The following is a 12,032-nucleotide window of genomic DNA, read 5'->3' on the forward strand; positions in this document are numbered from 1 at the left end:
AGAATTGAACCCAGGGTCACGGTACCACTAAGCTATATCCCCAGGCATTTTATTTATTTATTTTTTGAGACAGAATCTCACTAAATTGCCCAGGTTGGCCTCAAACTTTCGATCTTCCTGCTGTAGCCTCCAGAAATCGAAGCCGGGATTCTAGTCACGCGCCAGGACCGCAGCGCCTAGGCCCGGCAACGAGGCTTTATTTTTGCGGACAGAGGTGGATGAAAAAGAACAAAAGCCCGGGAGGTTTTGGCACTGGGGATTGAACCAGGGGCCACGTAACCACTGAGCCACATCCCTAGCTCTTTTTTTTATGTTTAATCTAGGGTCTTGCTGAGTTGTTTAGGGCCTCACGAAGTTGTTGAGGCTGGTTTTGAATTTGGGATCCTCCTGTCTCGGGCTCCTGAGCCGCAGGGATTACAGGCGTGTACCACCACACTTGACTCTAGTGAGTTTTTGAAATTAATTTTTTTTTTGATTTGTTTAGTTCTTGGTATTGGTTTTTAAACATAGGGACACTTTACCCCACTGAGCTACATCCCCAGAGATTGGTCTCCAACTTGTGATCTCATGGCCTCAACTTTCCCAGTCAGGCTATAGGGATTATATGCATGTGCCACCTTGTGGACTGGAAATCAGTGATTTAGGCTGGTACCATGCCGTGGGACTTGTTAATGTGGTCTGTACCCAACATTTCCTCCGCCTCTTTTATTTGGTTATTCATTCCTTTGTTCATGTGGTCCTGGGGATTGAACCCAGGGTTTCCCACAGGCTGGGCAGCTGTTCTACTACTGAGATACATCTCCAGTCCTTGGTTAAACTTTTTCTTTTTTTTCTGCATTGCTGGGGATCAAATGCAGGGTCTTATGCATGCTAGGCATGTGCTGTACCAAGAAAAGTACCGCAATGCTTGGATGTGAATTTTGACCCTGGAGATGAGCCTCATTTAGCAGTTTTCTTTTTGTATAAATTGGGCACACAATCCACCTGGGGGAAGGTGAAACCTCTTGCATCCAACAAATGTCTAATTAGTGCTGGCAATGTTGCAGTGGGTGACACTTAAGCTTACACATTCCTGCAACCCAGGGTGGTGCTTAGCTGATTACCTGGTGATACTGCAGTGACAGAGGGGCCGAGTTGGGGAGGCCAAGCCTGGGTGGGGACGTGGGGCATTCCTATCCTATCCTGCCCGGCTGTTCTCCTATCCTGCCCGGCTGTTCTCCTGTGCCTTCTCTTCTTGGGAACTTGGGACTCAGAACCCCAGCTGGTGAGGGAGGAGGGGAGTGAGTGACAGTCCAGCAGACCAATGGGCCCCTGAGGATGGGGTTAGGCGGGGCTTGTGCTGCCATGGAGAGGAGAGAAGCGGTTCTGTGGGGGAGGAGGGGGCGGTGGGAAGAGGACCTGGAGATTGAGGGGAAGGGAGAGAGCAAACAAAGGGGTCAGGAGGGAAAATAATGCACTGGCTTCCTGAGGCCCTGCAGAAGCTGGGCAGGGAGAGGGGGCCAGGGGCAGAGGGGGCCAGGGGCAGAGGGTCGGAACCCGGCGGCAGGCAGGCCTGGCTAGCCAGGTCCTAAATGGCATTGTCTGAAGGGGCCAGCTAATTGCACAGAGCAACCTGAGCCTCAGACCCCAGCCCCAGCCAACTCCTCTGTCCCGGGTGCTGGCATCTGCGCCTTTGGGGCCGCCTGGCCACATGGAACCAAGTCCTGAGCCTCCGAGTTTGGTGAGGGGGCAGACGATGGGGGGCAGTCTGGGGGGTCCTGGGGTAGGATGTCATCCTCAGGTTGGGTCACAGGGCATCTCTTGGCTTGAGGACATAGAGCCGCTGGCGGGAAGATGGGCCGTGTTGCCCCTGTGCCCTGCCTCCCTTCCCCTACCCATTCTGGCCTTCTCCCACAGGAAACAATGAAGGGGGACACCAGACACCTCAGTGAAGAGGAGGGCGCCAGCGGGAGGGAGGACTCCATCATCATCATCAACGGGGCCTGCAGTGACCAGTCCTCCGACTCCAAGGACGCCCCCTCGCCCCCGATCCTGGAGGCCATCCGCACCCCCGAGATCAGAGGTGGCTGGGCCAGACAGGAGTCAGGGTGGGGTCAGGTGTCATGCTGTGGGTGGTGGCTGCAGACTCCAGCTGGATGGATCTCCAGGAGAGGGTCTGTGTACAGCCCCCAACCAGAGGAGGAGGCAGCACCAAAGCTCCGCCTTGTCCCTGCCCACCGCCCCTCCCATTTCTCTCCTCCCGCTGGGATTCTGAGAAGAGGGACACTTCGCATGCTCTCCTGACCTTTGCCACTCATCATGGGGTGGCCCTGCCCGGCATAGGCTGGCATTCTGGCCCTTCTGCCGTGTGACCCCACCCAATCCCAGGCCTGGGCTTGTGCTAGGTGCAGAGACTGAGGCTTGCTTCCGGTGACACCCTCCCTGTAGCACTGCCAAACCCAGTCGCTCACCTTCTACCCCCTGTACTGTTCCTTCCCGTTCTGTGCCCATCTCCTAGATCTATCTGCTAAAGCGTGAGTGGCAGTGGCCTTTTTCTGCATTGTTCAGCCTAGTAGCCACATGCGTGAGGATAGGCAGACACAGCATCTTTACTGATTGATGGTTATTGGTGGTGCCTGGAATCGGAACCCAGGGCCCGGAGCAGATGCTAAGCAGGCGCTCTACCAGAGAGTGCCTGACTGCTTACAGGACAGCAGTTCTTGTCCTAGACGTACAGCGCTCCCCTCAGACCTGCTCTGGATCTGATTTTTGTACCTGGCCCTGTACCTTGTTGTCCATGAGTACTTGGAGGGGACAAGGGAACCGAGGGCCTGAGAGTTAATTCCCGAGGGTGGTGGGGAGATCCCAGGCCACAGCCATCACCCGGCTCTCCTGAACACCGCTCTTTCCTCCCTAGGACGCAGATCCAGCTCCCGCCTGTCCAAGAGGGAAGTCTCCAGCCTGCTCAGTTACACTCAGGTAGCTTCACACTTTCTTTCCCTTCCCGACATTGGCTTTGATCCCTTGGGTGTCCTGAGGTGCAAATTGCTACTGACAAGTGAAGCTAATCTTAAATCATTTCTTTTTTTCTAAATTGGGGAATTTCGTTGTATGGAATACTTAGTGTGTATGAAATGATCTCTCAACCTGAGCAGCAATGACATTCTTTGTGTGTGTGTGTGTGTGTGTGTGTGTGTGTGTTAGTTACTAGGGATTGAACCTGGGGTGAAGTGTACGCATGCCCAGGCCTTTTTAGTTTTTGAGAACAGGGTATCCCCAAGTTGCTGAGGCTGGCCTCAAACATCCTCCTCAGCTTCTCAAGTCACCGGAATTACAGGCCGGCCCTGCTGTGCCTCACAAATTGTTTTTAAAGTCATCTTCTCATGGATAGAGTGGATATAACATGTGATATTTGGTTTTGATACCAGGTTATGTGGCCTCATGAAAATTATTTCCAAGTGGAAAAAACGTTTTAGATTTTAAGGAATTACACTTGCTGTAATATTTAGGATTTTACTTCCATCAGCTTTACCAACATTTTTCCCATCATGTTTACTTTTTATTTCTTAATTTACTCAAAGTCTTTTTATAATCACCCATAGTTTTGTCCATTTGACTTTTTTTAGAGAGCTCATGTCAAGCACTGGGGACAGTCATAAACAGAAGTCACAGACAGTGAAAACATCCTTGGGCACCTTCCATTTTTGTGTTAGTGGTGGGTGAGGATCCAAGAGATGATGTCCATTCTCTTGGGATGATGTCCAAGACAGACTGAATCAGACTCAGGAATGCTACCTTATTACTCTAGTGAGTTCTCAGTAGTAGTAACGAAATCCTTCTGAGGATTTCCTGCATCTGGGCTAAGCCTGTAATATATGAGGCTTGGTATAACCCTGTGGTGCTGCGTGTAAAATCCAGTTCTAAAGTGAGGGGAATGGACTCACAATTCAAGGTGAGGGTTGAGGTGAGAAGTTTTACGAATGCTTCAGCCAGGCCTGGCTTCTCAGTTTTAGTTTTTGTGATCTGTGTCTGGCAAGGCTGGAGCCTGCACTAGGCCTTTTCTGACACCATTCAGGGCTAGTGGCATTGCTTCTTGTCATTGTATCAAGAGGTGCCTCCAGTGAGCAGGTGGCCTGTGCTTTCCCCCATCGCGGTGAATGGTGAAAACTGTCCTGGTGTCTCTGCTTCTCATGGTCAGTTCCGTCTTCTACATTGCATCCATCATTATTTCTGGGACTCGATTCACTGGGGTTTTATCTTGAAGATGTCATGAATGTGATGGCTTTCAGTAGCAGCCACTCTTCCTCCTAAACTCCTTTGCTTGTGTGATTTTTGAATGGCATTGAAAAATGGATCTTATTCCTTTAAAAAGGATCTGACAAGAGAAGGAGATGGTGAGGAAGATGGGGACGGCTCTGACACTCCTGTGATGCCACGACTGTTCCGGGAAACCAGGACGCGGTCTGAAAGCCCAGCGGTAAGTCACCCCATGCAGAGCCCAGGCATTTGTGCCCAGGATAGGCCTGCACAGGAAGCTTGGGGAGATCGCCCTGTGGGGACATGGAAGATAGGTGAACAAATGGAATTCAGGAAAATCACAGCCAGGCCCACAGACCCTCGTGGTTTGGAGGTTTATTTCAGGTGCCATATCTTTTCTACAGCAGATTTCAAGACCTTTTTGGCCCTATCTTGGGAATGATAGGCAAGAGTTTGCAGAGTAGACAGCTCTGCTGTCCATCACCTCAGGGAGACTTGCCATGTCTGGGCGGAGATGTTGTGGCTGAAGGAGAATTTGAGGTTTGAAGATGTGATGTCAATTAGCAATCATGACCACTCAGCCCCTAGAGACCAGACACTTAGATTATTGGATTATGATCTCACTTTCCCATCTTAAGATGTGTCTTTCGTTTTGTTTTTGTGATCTAGTGAATTGAACCTAGGGGCACTTTACTACTGAGCTACATCCCCAGCTCTTTTTATTTTGAGACTGGACTTTGCTATGTTGTAAGGCTGGCCTCCTGCCTCAGCCTCTTTTAATTTCCTTTCTGAGATTAATGTCATGCACCACCATGTCTTGCTTAATATGCATCCCCATGAGACATGAGAAGATTCCAGGAACTTCCTGGGATTAAACAAGTCTTGTCTATAGAATTCGAATATAGGCCTGCAACACCCAAACTCAGGCCATTTTTGACAAAGTATAGTTTAATGGCCTTTCCTGTCCGGATGAGAGCCATTGCCTCAAAAAAAAAGAAAAAAAAAATAATAATTTGGCTTTATGGTCCTTTATAGGGAAACAAGGTTGGGGTCTGGCTAAATGTGCATTTATCTCACATTTGCCAGCCCTGGTTTCCACTGGCCAGATTTGTGTTCTGTGATGAACTCTACAGGATCTGTTGAGGCTTCTGACCACTACCTGGAAAACTCTGGAAAACTCCACATTGCCCATTAACTTCCTCACCTCGTTCGCATCCAGTTCAGACCACTGGGTCTCCCCAAATCCGGGCCTGTATCCCAGTCCCTGTACCTCCAATCACCTAAGACCTGGTGCCTGTCCTGTCTTGCCTCCAGGTCCGAAACCGAAATAGCAGTGCCTCCAGTCGAGAGAGGTACAGGCCCTCCCCACGTTCCACCCGAGGCCGCCAGGGCCGCAGTCACGTGGACGAGTCTCCCGTGGAGTTCCCGGCTACCAGGGTTGGTTCCCCTGCCCCAGCCTCTCACGGGGAGAACCCCTGGCTGGGGTAGCATCCATGTCCTCTCTTCACAGCTCTTTCAGGATCTTGACTTTCCTTTTGTCTCCTGGGTGTTGGAAAACTTCTCCTAGGCTGAATGGCTTCTCTCCTGGCCTGGTCTTGGGTGGAATATCCAGAACTGTCCTAGTGCCTCAGTATCTTCTGCAGCTCTCTTGAGGCAACCTCACGTTCCAGCAAACTCTGCTCCTGTCAGGTTGGGGGCACTTACATATACCCGTGCCCTTCTCTGAGGCGGGTCCTCGACGCCTATCTGCACTACCTACCGTTGTATTGGCATCTCCTGTTTGTTCTTTCTCTGAATGGTTGCGATGACTTTCTCCCACCATTTAAGGGACACGTCTTCCTGGGAAACTCCTTGGTGATTTCGACCTCCTTGTTTCTTCACTCTTTTTGCTACCTGGGAAGTCACTGGGGGGAACCTCTGTTCAGTCACCTGCTGTACTTTGCTGAGGCACAAACGATGTCCTTCTGTCCACAGTCCTTAAGGCGGCGGGCAACAGCATCGGCAGGTACACCATGGCCATCTCCGTCCAGTCCTTACCTCACCATCGACCTCACGGATGACGATGTGACCCCACAGAGCAGCAGTACCCCCTATGCTGGCCTGGCTGAAGACAGCCAGCAGGAGAACACAGAGTCCCCCCAGGTGGACGCAGAGGGGAGAGATGCAGACAACACGGAGTATCAGGTACTGGCTGAGGGTGCTCGAAGACGCTAAGGAAAACAAAACAGGCACCGCCCCAGTGGGGGCCTTGCTACCTACCCCTGAGCTACATTCATCCCCAATCTTTTTATGTTATTTTAGTTTTTTTTTTTTTTTTCCAGTACCAGGGCTTGAACCAAGGGGCTCTTAACCACAGAGCCACATCCCCAGCTCTTTTTATTTTTTATTTTGAGAAATGGCCTAAGTTGCTTAGGGCCTCACTAAATTGCTAAGGCTTGCCTAGAACTTTAATCCTCCTGCCTCAGCCTCAAATCACTGGGATTACAGGTGTGCACCATCATACCTGGCCTATCACTGGTAACATTTAATGACCATCTACTGAATTCTAAATTTCCCGTAGGCAACATTTTAAGTCAGATGTCAGAGTTACCATGTGAACACTGATTTTTCTGAACATTACTTACTCGTACATGGAAGTGGGTACTGTGTTGGTGTTGGCATAGTACATAATGTGATATCTGTTCACGTGCAAACGAGTATACACCCTGGCTTGTTCCAACCAGAGGTGCCAGGCATTGCTTGCTTTCCTTGTCTTCAGGTGTGCAGGGATCTGAATGATGGTTTAGTTGGGCATTGCTGCACAAAGCCTCCCTTTCCACAGATACACCTACAGTGCGAGGTGTGCTCTGTGCATTATGTCAGAGGATGTTGTTCTGTGGGTACACTTGAGTTCTTTTCATCTCACTCTTTTTCCTTCCCTTGGAGCTGTGGATGCACCCTGGTGGCTCACATGCTAAGAATGCCTTCAGAGCTACCAACAGCTGGCATCTTGTGCCAGGCTGTGTTTTGCTCTCAGGGTCAGTGGAGGGGCAGGCATTGGCCAGGTCGATGTGTCTTCATGAATGCTATTCTTCCATGTGTTTCTCTTCCAGGATGGGAAGGAGTTTGGAATAGGGGACCTGGTGTGGGGAAAGATCAAGGGCTTCTCTTGGTGGCCTGCTATGGTGGTTTCCTGGAAAGCTACCTCCAAGCGCCAAGCCATGTGCGGCATGCGATGGGTCCAGTGGTTTGGAGATGGCAAGTTCTCTGAGGTGAGTCATGGGCAGGGCACAGTCTCAGAGGTAGAGACCCATTTGCTTCCCTCCTGGCAGTTAATTTGCCATCTTTCTGTAGAAAGATTCAGCAAAGCTGAAGGGCAGGCACCTCCTGTACCCGCCTGCTTACCTGTATTCGCCTATTCAAGCAGATATTTGGTATTTGTGGCAACAGCTCATTCCACTTTCACAGGGGACAGGCAAGGGATTGGAAAGTCCTCTGAGTTCATGTCTCTATGTTTACGTATTAGGTTTCTATCTCTAGGGCAGATCAGAGATATAGGGGGTTTGGAGTGTCTTCCTGGGTAGGCACCCAAATGGGGTCAGTGAAGGGGACAGAAAGGATGGTCAATGTCTCTTCATAGGCCTGCAAAAGGGGTGTTTATTTCAGAACCTCTTGGTGATTGATATCAGCCATTTTAAATGAATTTTCCTCAGCAATGAGGTTTGCCAGGAAATGAGCTCTCTTTGTTTTTTAAGATGCTGGGAATCCAACCCAGGACCTCACTTGTACTAGGCAAGTGCTCTCTCAGCTCAGCTATACCTGCTGCCCAAGTTCCAACCCTTAAAGCATCCCGTGGAAAGCCATTTGCAAAAGGCTGGTTTGAGTAGTGCAGGAAGAAGACCTCTGTGATGGTCCCTCAGGAGTGTCAGGCAGCACCTGGGGACTGCCTGTGGGTGCACCTGTAATTCCAGTTTCTCAGAGCCTGAGCAGCTTAGTGGAACCCTGTCTCAATCAAAATCAAATAAAAAAATGAACAAAAACAGTAAAAGGGATGGGAATAGCTAGGCTTGGTGGTACAAGTTTGTAATCCCAGTGCCTCAGGCAGCTAAGGCAGGAGGATCATAAGTTCAAGGCCAGCCTCAGCATTGCTGTAAGTAACTGACTTAGAGAAACCTTTCCTTAAAATAAAAAAATGAAAAAAATAACTGGGGATGTGGTTTAGTGTTTAAGTGTCTCTGGGTTCAAAAAAAAAAAAAAAGGCTGGCAATAATACTCAGTGGTAAAGTGACCCACGGATCAATCCAACCTTCAGTCCCCAGAACGTTTTAAGAGGTTCCTAAGGTAAAAGCTGGGCAGGATGAAAGCCAATGTGGGAATGAAGAATCATCTAGTTTGTTCCTGCTACTCAACTTCTATTTAAGATTCTAGTTTTTCCATGAATTGGCCTCTTTCCTGCCCCTTCCTTTAACATTGAAACTTCCCAAGGCTAATCAAAAGAGGACAAAGTGGCTATCTGGTAAGACTGCAGGCAGGTGTCCTCTCTGACCAGCAGAGGGAGTGGAAGGACAATTGTGTGGGTATGTGGGCAGACTCCTAAGAGACAGATTAAGTTCTTGAATTGTCATGATCCAGTGACACAGACAATGCTTTGTTCATGGTACGGTCTGATGCCAAGAAAATGTAGTGTGGGACAGCTGGAACTGTGGCATGAGGTGACTGTGCGTGGCTCTGGCCGGTGCAGCCTGTGCCTGTGTCTGGCTCCCGCTGGTGGCGCCACTGGCCATTTTCTCCTGCAGTGCTGGCCACACCTCATGGGGCTCAGGCTCTGTACAGCGAGGAGGTGAGCCACACCCAGGCCCGTGGCATACCCAGAGAGCCTGGCACCTCCAATCAGCTGCCTGGAACACCCACTTTCTTGGCCCATCTATTCACATGGTGACTTGGCATGGGTCAAGTGGCAATCTGTAAAATCAAATAACTGAGCAAAAAATCAAATAACTAAATCATAATGTAAGTGCTTATTCTGTGCAAAGCACTAAACATAATATGAACTCATTTTAATCCAAAGGTAAAGAGAAAACAACCAGCCTCATAATCAGGAAATAGGGAAGCGAAGCTTCTTATAATGTAATGCACCCACAGTGAACTGCAGGCCCACACCTTGGGTTGGTAACTGGGATATTGACTCTGTCCCCCTCACACCCCAATATACAATTGGTGTACCCCTTCTGAGTATCTTGTTGCCCATACCTGGAGGGGGTATGTGCCATTGCTGGCTCTGTGTGCCATTTCTTTTTTGATTTTTTTTTTTTTTTCCCTCCTTTTGAGTTGACATCTGAATTGTGTCCCCAGGAATGGGCTGTGTGTGAAAATCTTCCCTTCCTGATGGACAGCCCTCCCTGTGGGAGGCACACGTCACCTGAAGGCACAGGAGTTAGGTAGATGTTGATGATGTCTTTCTCTTCTAGGTCTCTGCAGACAAATTGGTGGCCTTGGGGCTGTTCAGTCAGCATTTTAACCTGGCCACCTTCAATAAACTGGTGTCATACAGGAAGGCCATGTACCACGCCCTGGAGGTAACACGGGAGTGGGGAGTGAGGTCCTGACCCTGAGAGCAGGTTACCGCAAGGTCAAGGATGACCTGGAGGACACAGGGCCTCCAGAGAGGAGGTGAACATCACCAGTGTTGGTTGCCTGGTTGGGAAGGGGTTTCAGATGTTCTCAGGTCTTCCGCCTGCTGGCTGTCATTACTGGTGTCTGAATTAGAAAGGACGGGTAGGTGGGAGACGGGTAGGTGGGAGACGGTTCATGTCAGGAGGTAGACTTGCAGAGACCTCAGCTTCCTTCCTGTGAGTGTGGTGTGGTTCTTCAAGGCCACGACCTGAGAGCAGCTCAGGCCGCCCGTCTCCTGCCTTCTGTGGGCCATGGTACCACATGTGAGCCCTCAGGTGCTCCCCTTCCTCCTACCCTGCCTGGAATGGTGTGGGACCACGTGGCATTCCTGAGCCAGCCCTTGTGCTAGTTTCTCTGTACTTAATTACACTTGGAAAGCCTCATGCTTGGCATTCTCGTTTCGTTATGAGGATAAAACACGCTACCTTCTTGACGGAGGTGCGAGGACTGACAGGCTTCCTCCATATCATGAAGGGGCAGACCTTGTCTGCTTCCTCTGGTTGAAGAAGGCTCATTCCCTGTAGTAAGAGATCATTCATGGCTTCCCTAGGTCAAGATTTAATACTCACCATCTCCGCCCCCACCTCCATGACTTCCTGCCTGTCACATGCTGCACCCCAGGACAGCTGTCTGGCTATGCAGGGGGCCCAGTGTGAAGGGGAATGTAGGCCCCAGCAGGGGGACTCCCTGGGTGTGCCCTGGCAAGCAGTCCCTTGGCCCCCGTTCATCACAGACTCTGCCTTTATATCTTGGCAGAAAGCCAGGGTGCGAGCTGGCAAGACCTTCCCCAGCAGCCCTGGAGACTCATTGGAAGACCAGCTGAAGCCCATGCTGGAGTGGGCCCACGGGGGCTTCAAGCCCACTGGGATCGAGGGCCTCAAACCCAACAGCAAGCAACCAGGTGGGAATGAGTCCCTGAGGCAGCGCCCATGCCACCGCTGGTGGGAGCAGCCCTTGGGAGACAGTGCCGCCCCGCCTGCCCCGCCCCACCCGGCCGTCCTGCAGCCAGACTCCACCTAGGCCCACCTCTTGTGTCCCGTGAACCCAGGCCTGTGGAAACACCTAGAGCATATGAAGGCCATGCCAGGCGTTCCTGGCCTCCCTGGACGCCTTCCTGCTAAGTTAAAGTCATGTGCATATAATTGAGATTCAATCTCATGAAAAGGCGATTAAGCAGGAAGCATCCTTTTTTTTTTTTCCTAAAAGGAAAAAGATAATTAAACTGGTCGCTGGCAAGAAATAAAGTAAATCTACCTAAATCTACCTACCGTATGCCGCTGCGAACATTTTGACCAATTCCATATTTCCACCATTATACCCGAGGTTTCCTGAAATGCAGGGTGTGTCTTAACAATCCATACATTTAATGTTTTCTGTTTTGTTTTGTTTCCCCCTATAAAGTGGTTAATAAAGCGAAGGTGCGTCGTGCAGGCAGTAGGAACTTAGAATCAAGGAAATACGGTATTCCCTTCCCATCTTTTCACTACCTTCTATTTTCTTTGCTCTTTCGATTTCTTGGCATATGCAATGGTCACTGGAAAATAATCAAATTTCTTAAGTCAATCTGAAGCCCCTCACTCCCCCCCATACCCCCAGGATATCCTTGTCGGGTGCACTTCCTGTAGACTTTTCTGAACACTGTTTGGATTCCTGCTATCTTTCCCTTTATTTCTCAACTCCAACAGTTTAAGCACTTATCAATTGTCATTTTGTCATAAAGAGTACTTATGATTTTGATGGCAGAGTCAAATTTTACTGTGATGGTTAAATGAAAGGGGTGTTTTGATTCAGTAGAAACATGAATGGGATTTATAAAATTCCATTTATACAAAGGGAGCCATATTATTTATTGTCTAGTAGTTTTCATTGAAAAGGGGGCATGTAATTTAATACTAAGCTTACATTTTAACATTTAAGTATTTATAAACTGTGTTAACGTGGGTGCACTATAAAAATTGAGATATTTCACCCTAGATCTTTCTACATACCTTAATTCTGGGTTTGAACCAGAGTTTGTTTACCAGTGAGCTATATTCTAAGATTTTTTTGTGTGTGTTGCTGGGGATTGAACCCAGGGCCTTGTGCCTGTGAGGAAGCACAACTGAGCTATATATATATATATATATATATATATATATATATAC

The 12,032-nt window shown here is 49.4% G+C and overlaps 1 protein-coding gene across 3 annotated transcripts in view; it reads left to right on the top strand.

The window, feature by feature from the left end:
* DNMT3B (DNA methyltransferase 3 beta) overlaps positions 1-12,032 on the top strand; it is a 39,041-nt gene that overhangs the window by 14,230 nt on the left and 12,779 nt on the right. For all 3 annotated transcript variants that reach the window (XM_079128169.1, XM_079128167.1, XM_079128168.1), the window contains 9 exons: positions 1,897-2,062; positions 2,897-2,958; positions 4,352-4,456; positions 5,551-5,673; positions 6,211-6,420; positions 7,329-7,487; positions 9,684-9,791; positions 10,645-10,789; positions 11,290-11,349. In XM_079128169.1, coding sequence (XP_078984295.1) covers positions 1,903-2,062; positions 2,897-2,958; positions 4,352-4,456; positions 5,551-5,673; positions 6,211-6,420; positions 7,329-7,487; positions 9,684-9,791; positions 10,645-10,789; positions 11,290-11,349 — 1,132 coding nt within the window. In that variant the 5' untranslated portion in view covers positions 1,897-1,902. The remainder of the gene's footprint in view (positions 1-1,896; positions 2,063-2,896; positions 2,959-4,351; positions 4,457-5,550; positions 5,674-6,210; positions 6,421-7,328; positions 7,488-9,683; positions 9,792-10,644; positions 10,790-11,289; positions 11,350-12,032) is intronic.

The sequence above is a fragment of the Sciurus vulgaris genome (genome assembly GCF_902686455.1).
Source record: "Sciurus vulgaris genome assembly, chromosome: 2".
In the NCBI taxonomy this organism is placed as follows: Eukaryota; Metazoa; Chordata; class Mammalia; order Rodentia; family Sciuridae; genus Sciurus; species Sciurus vulgaris.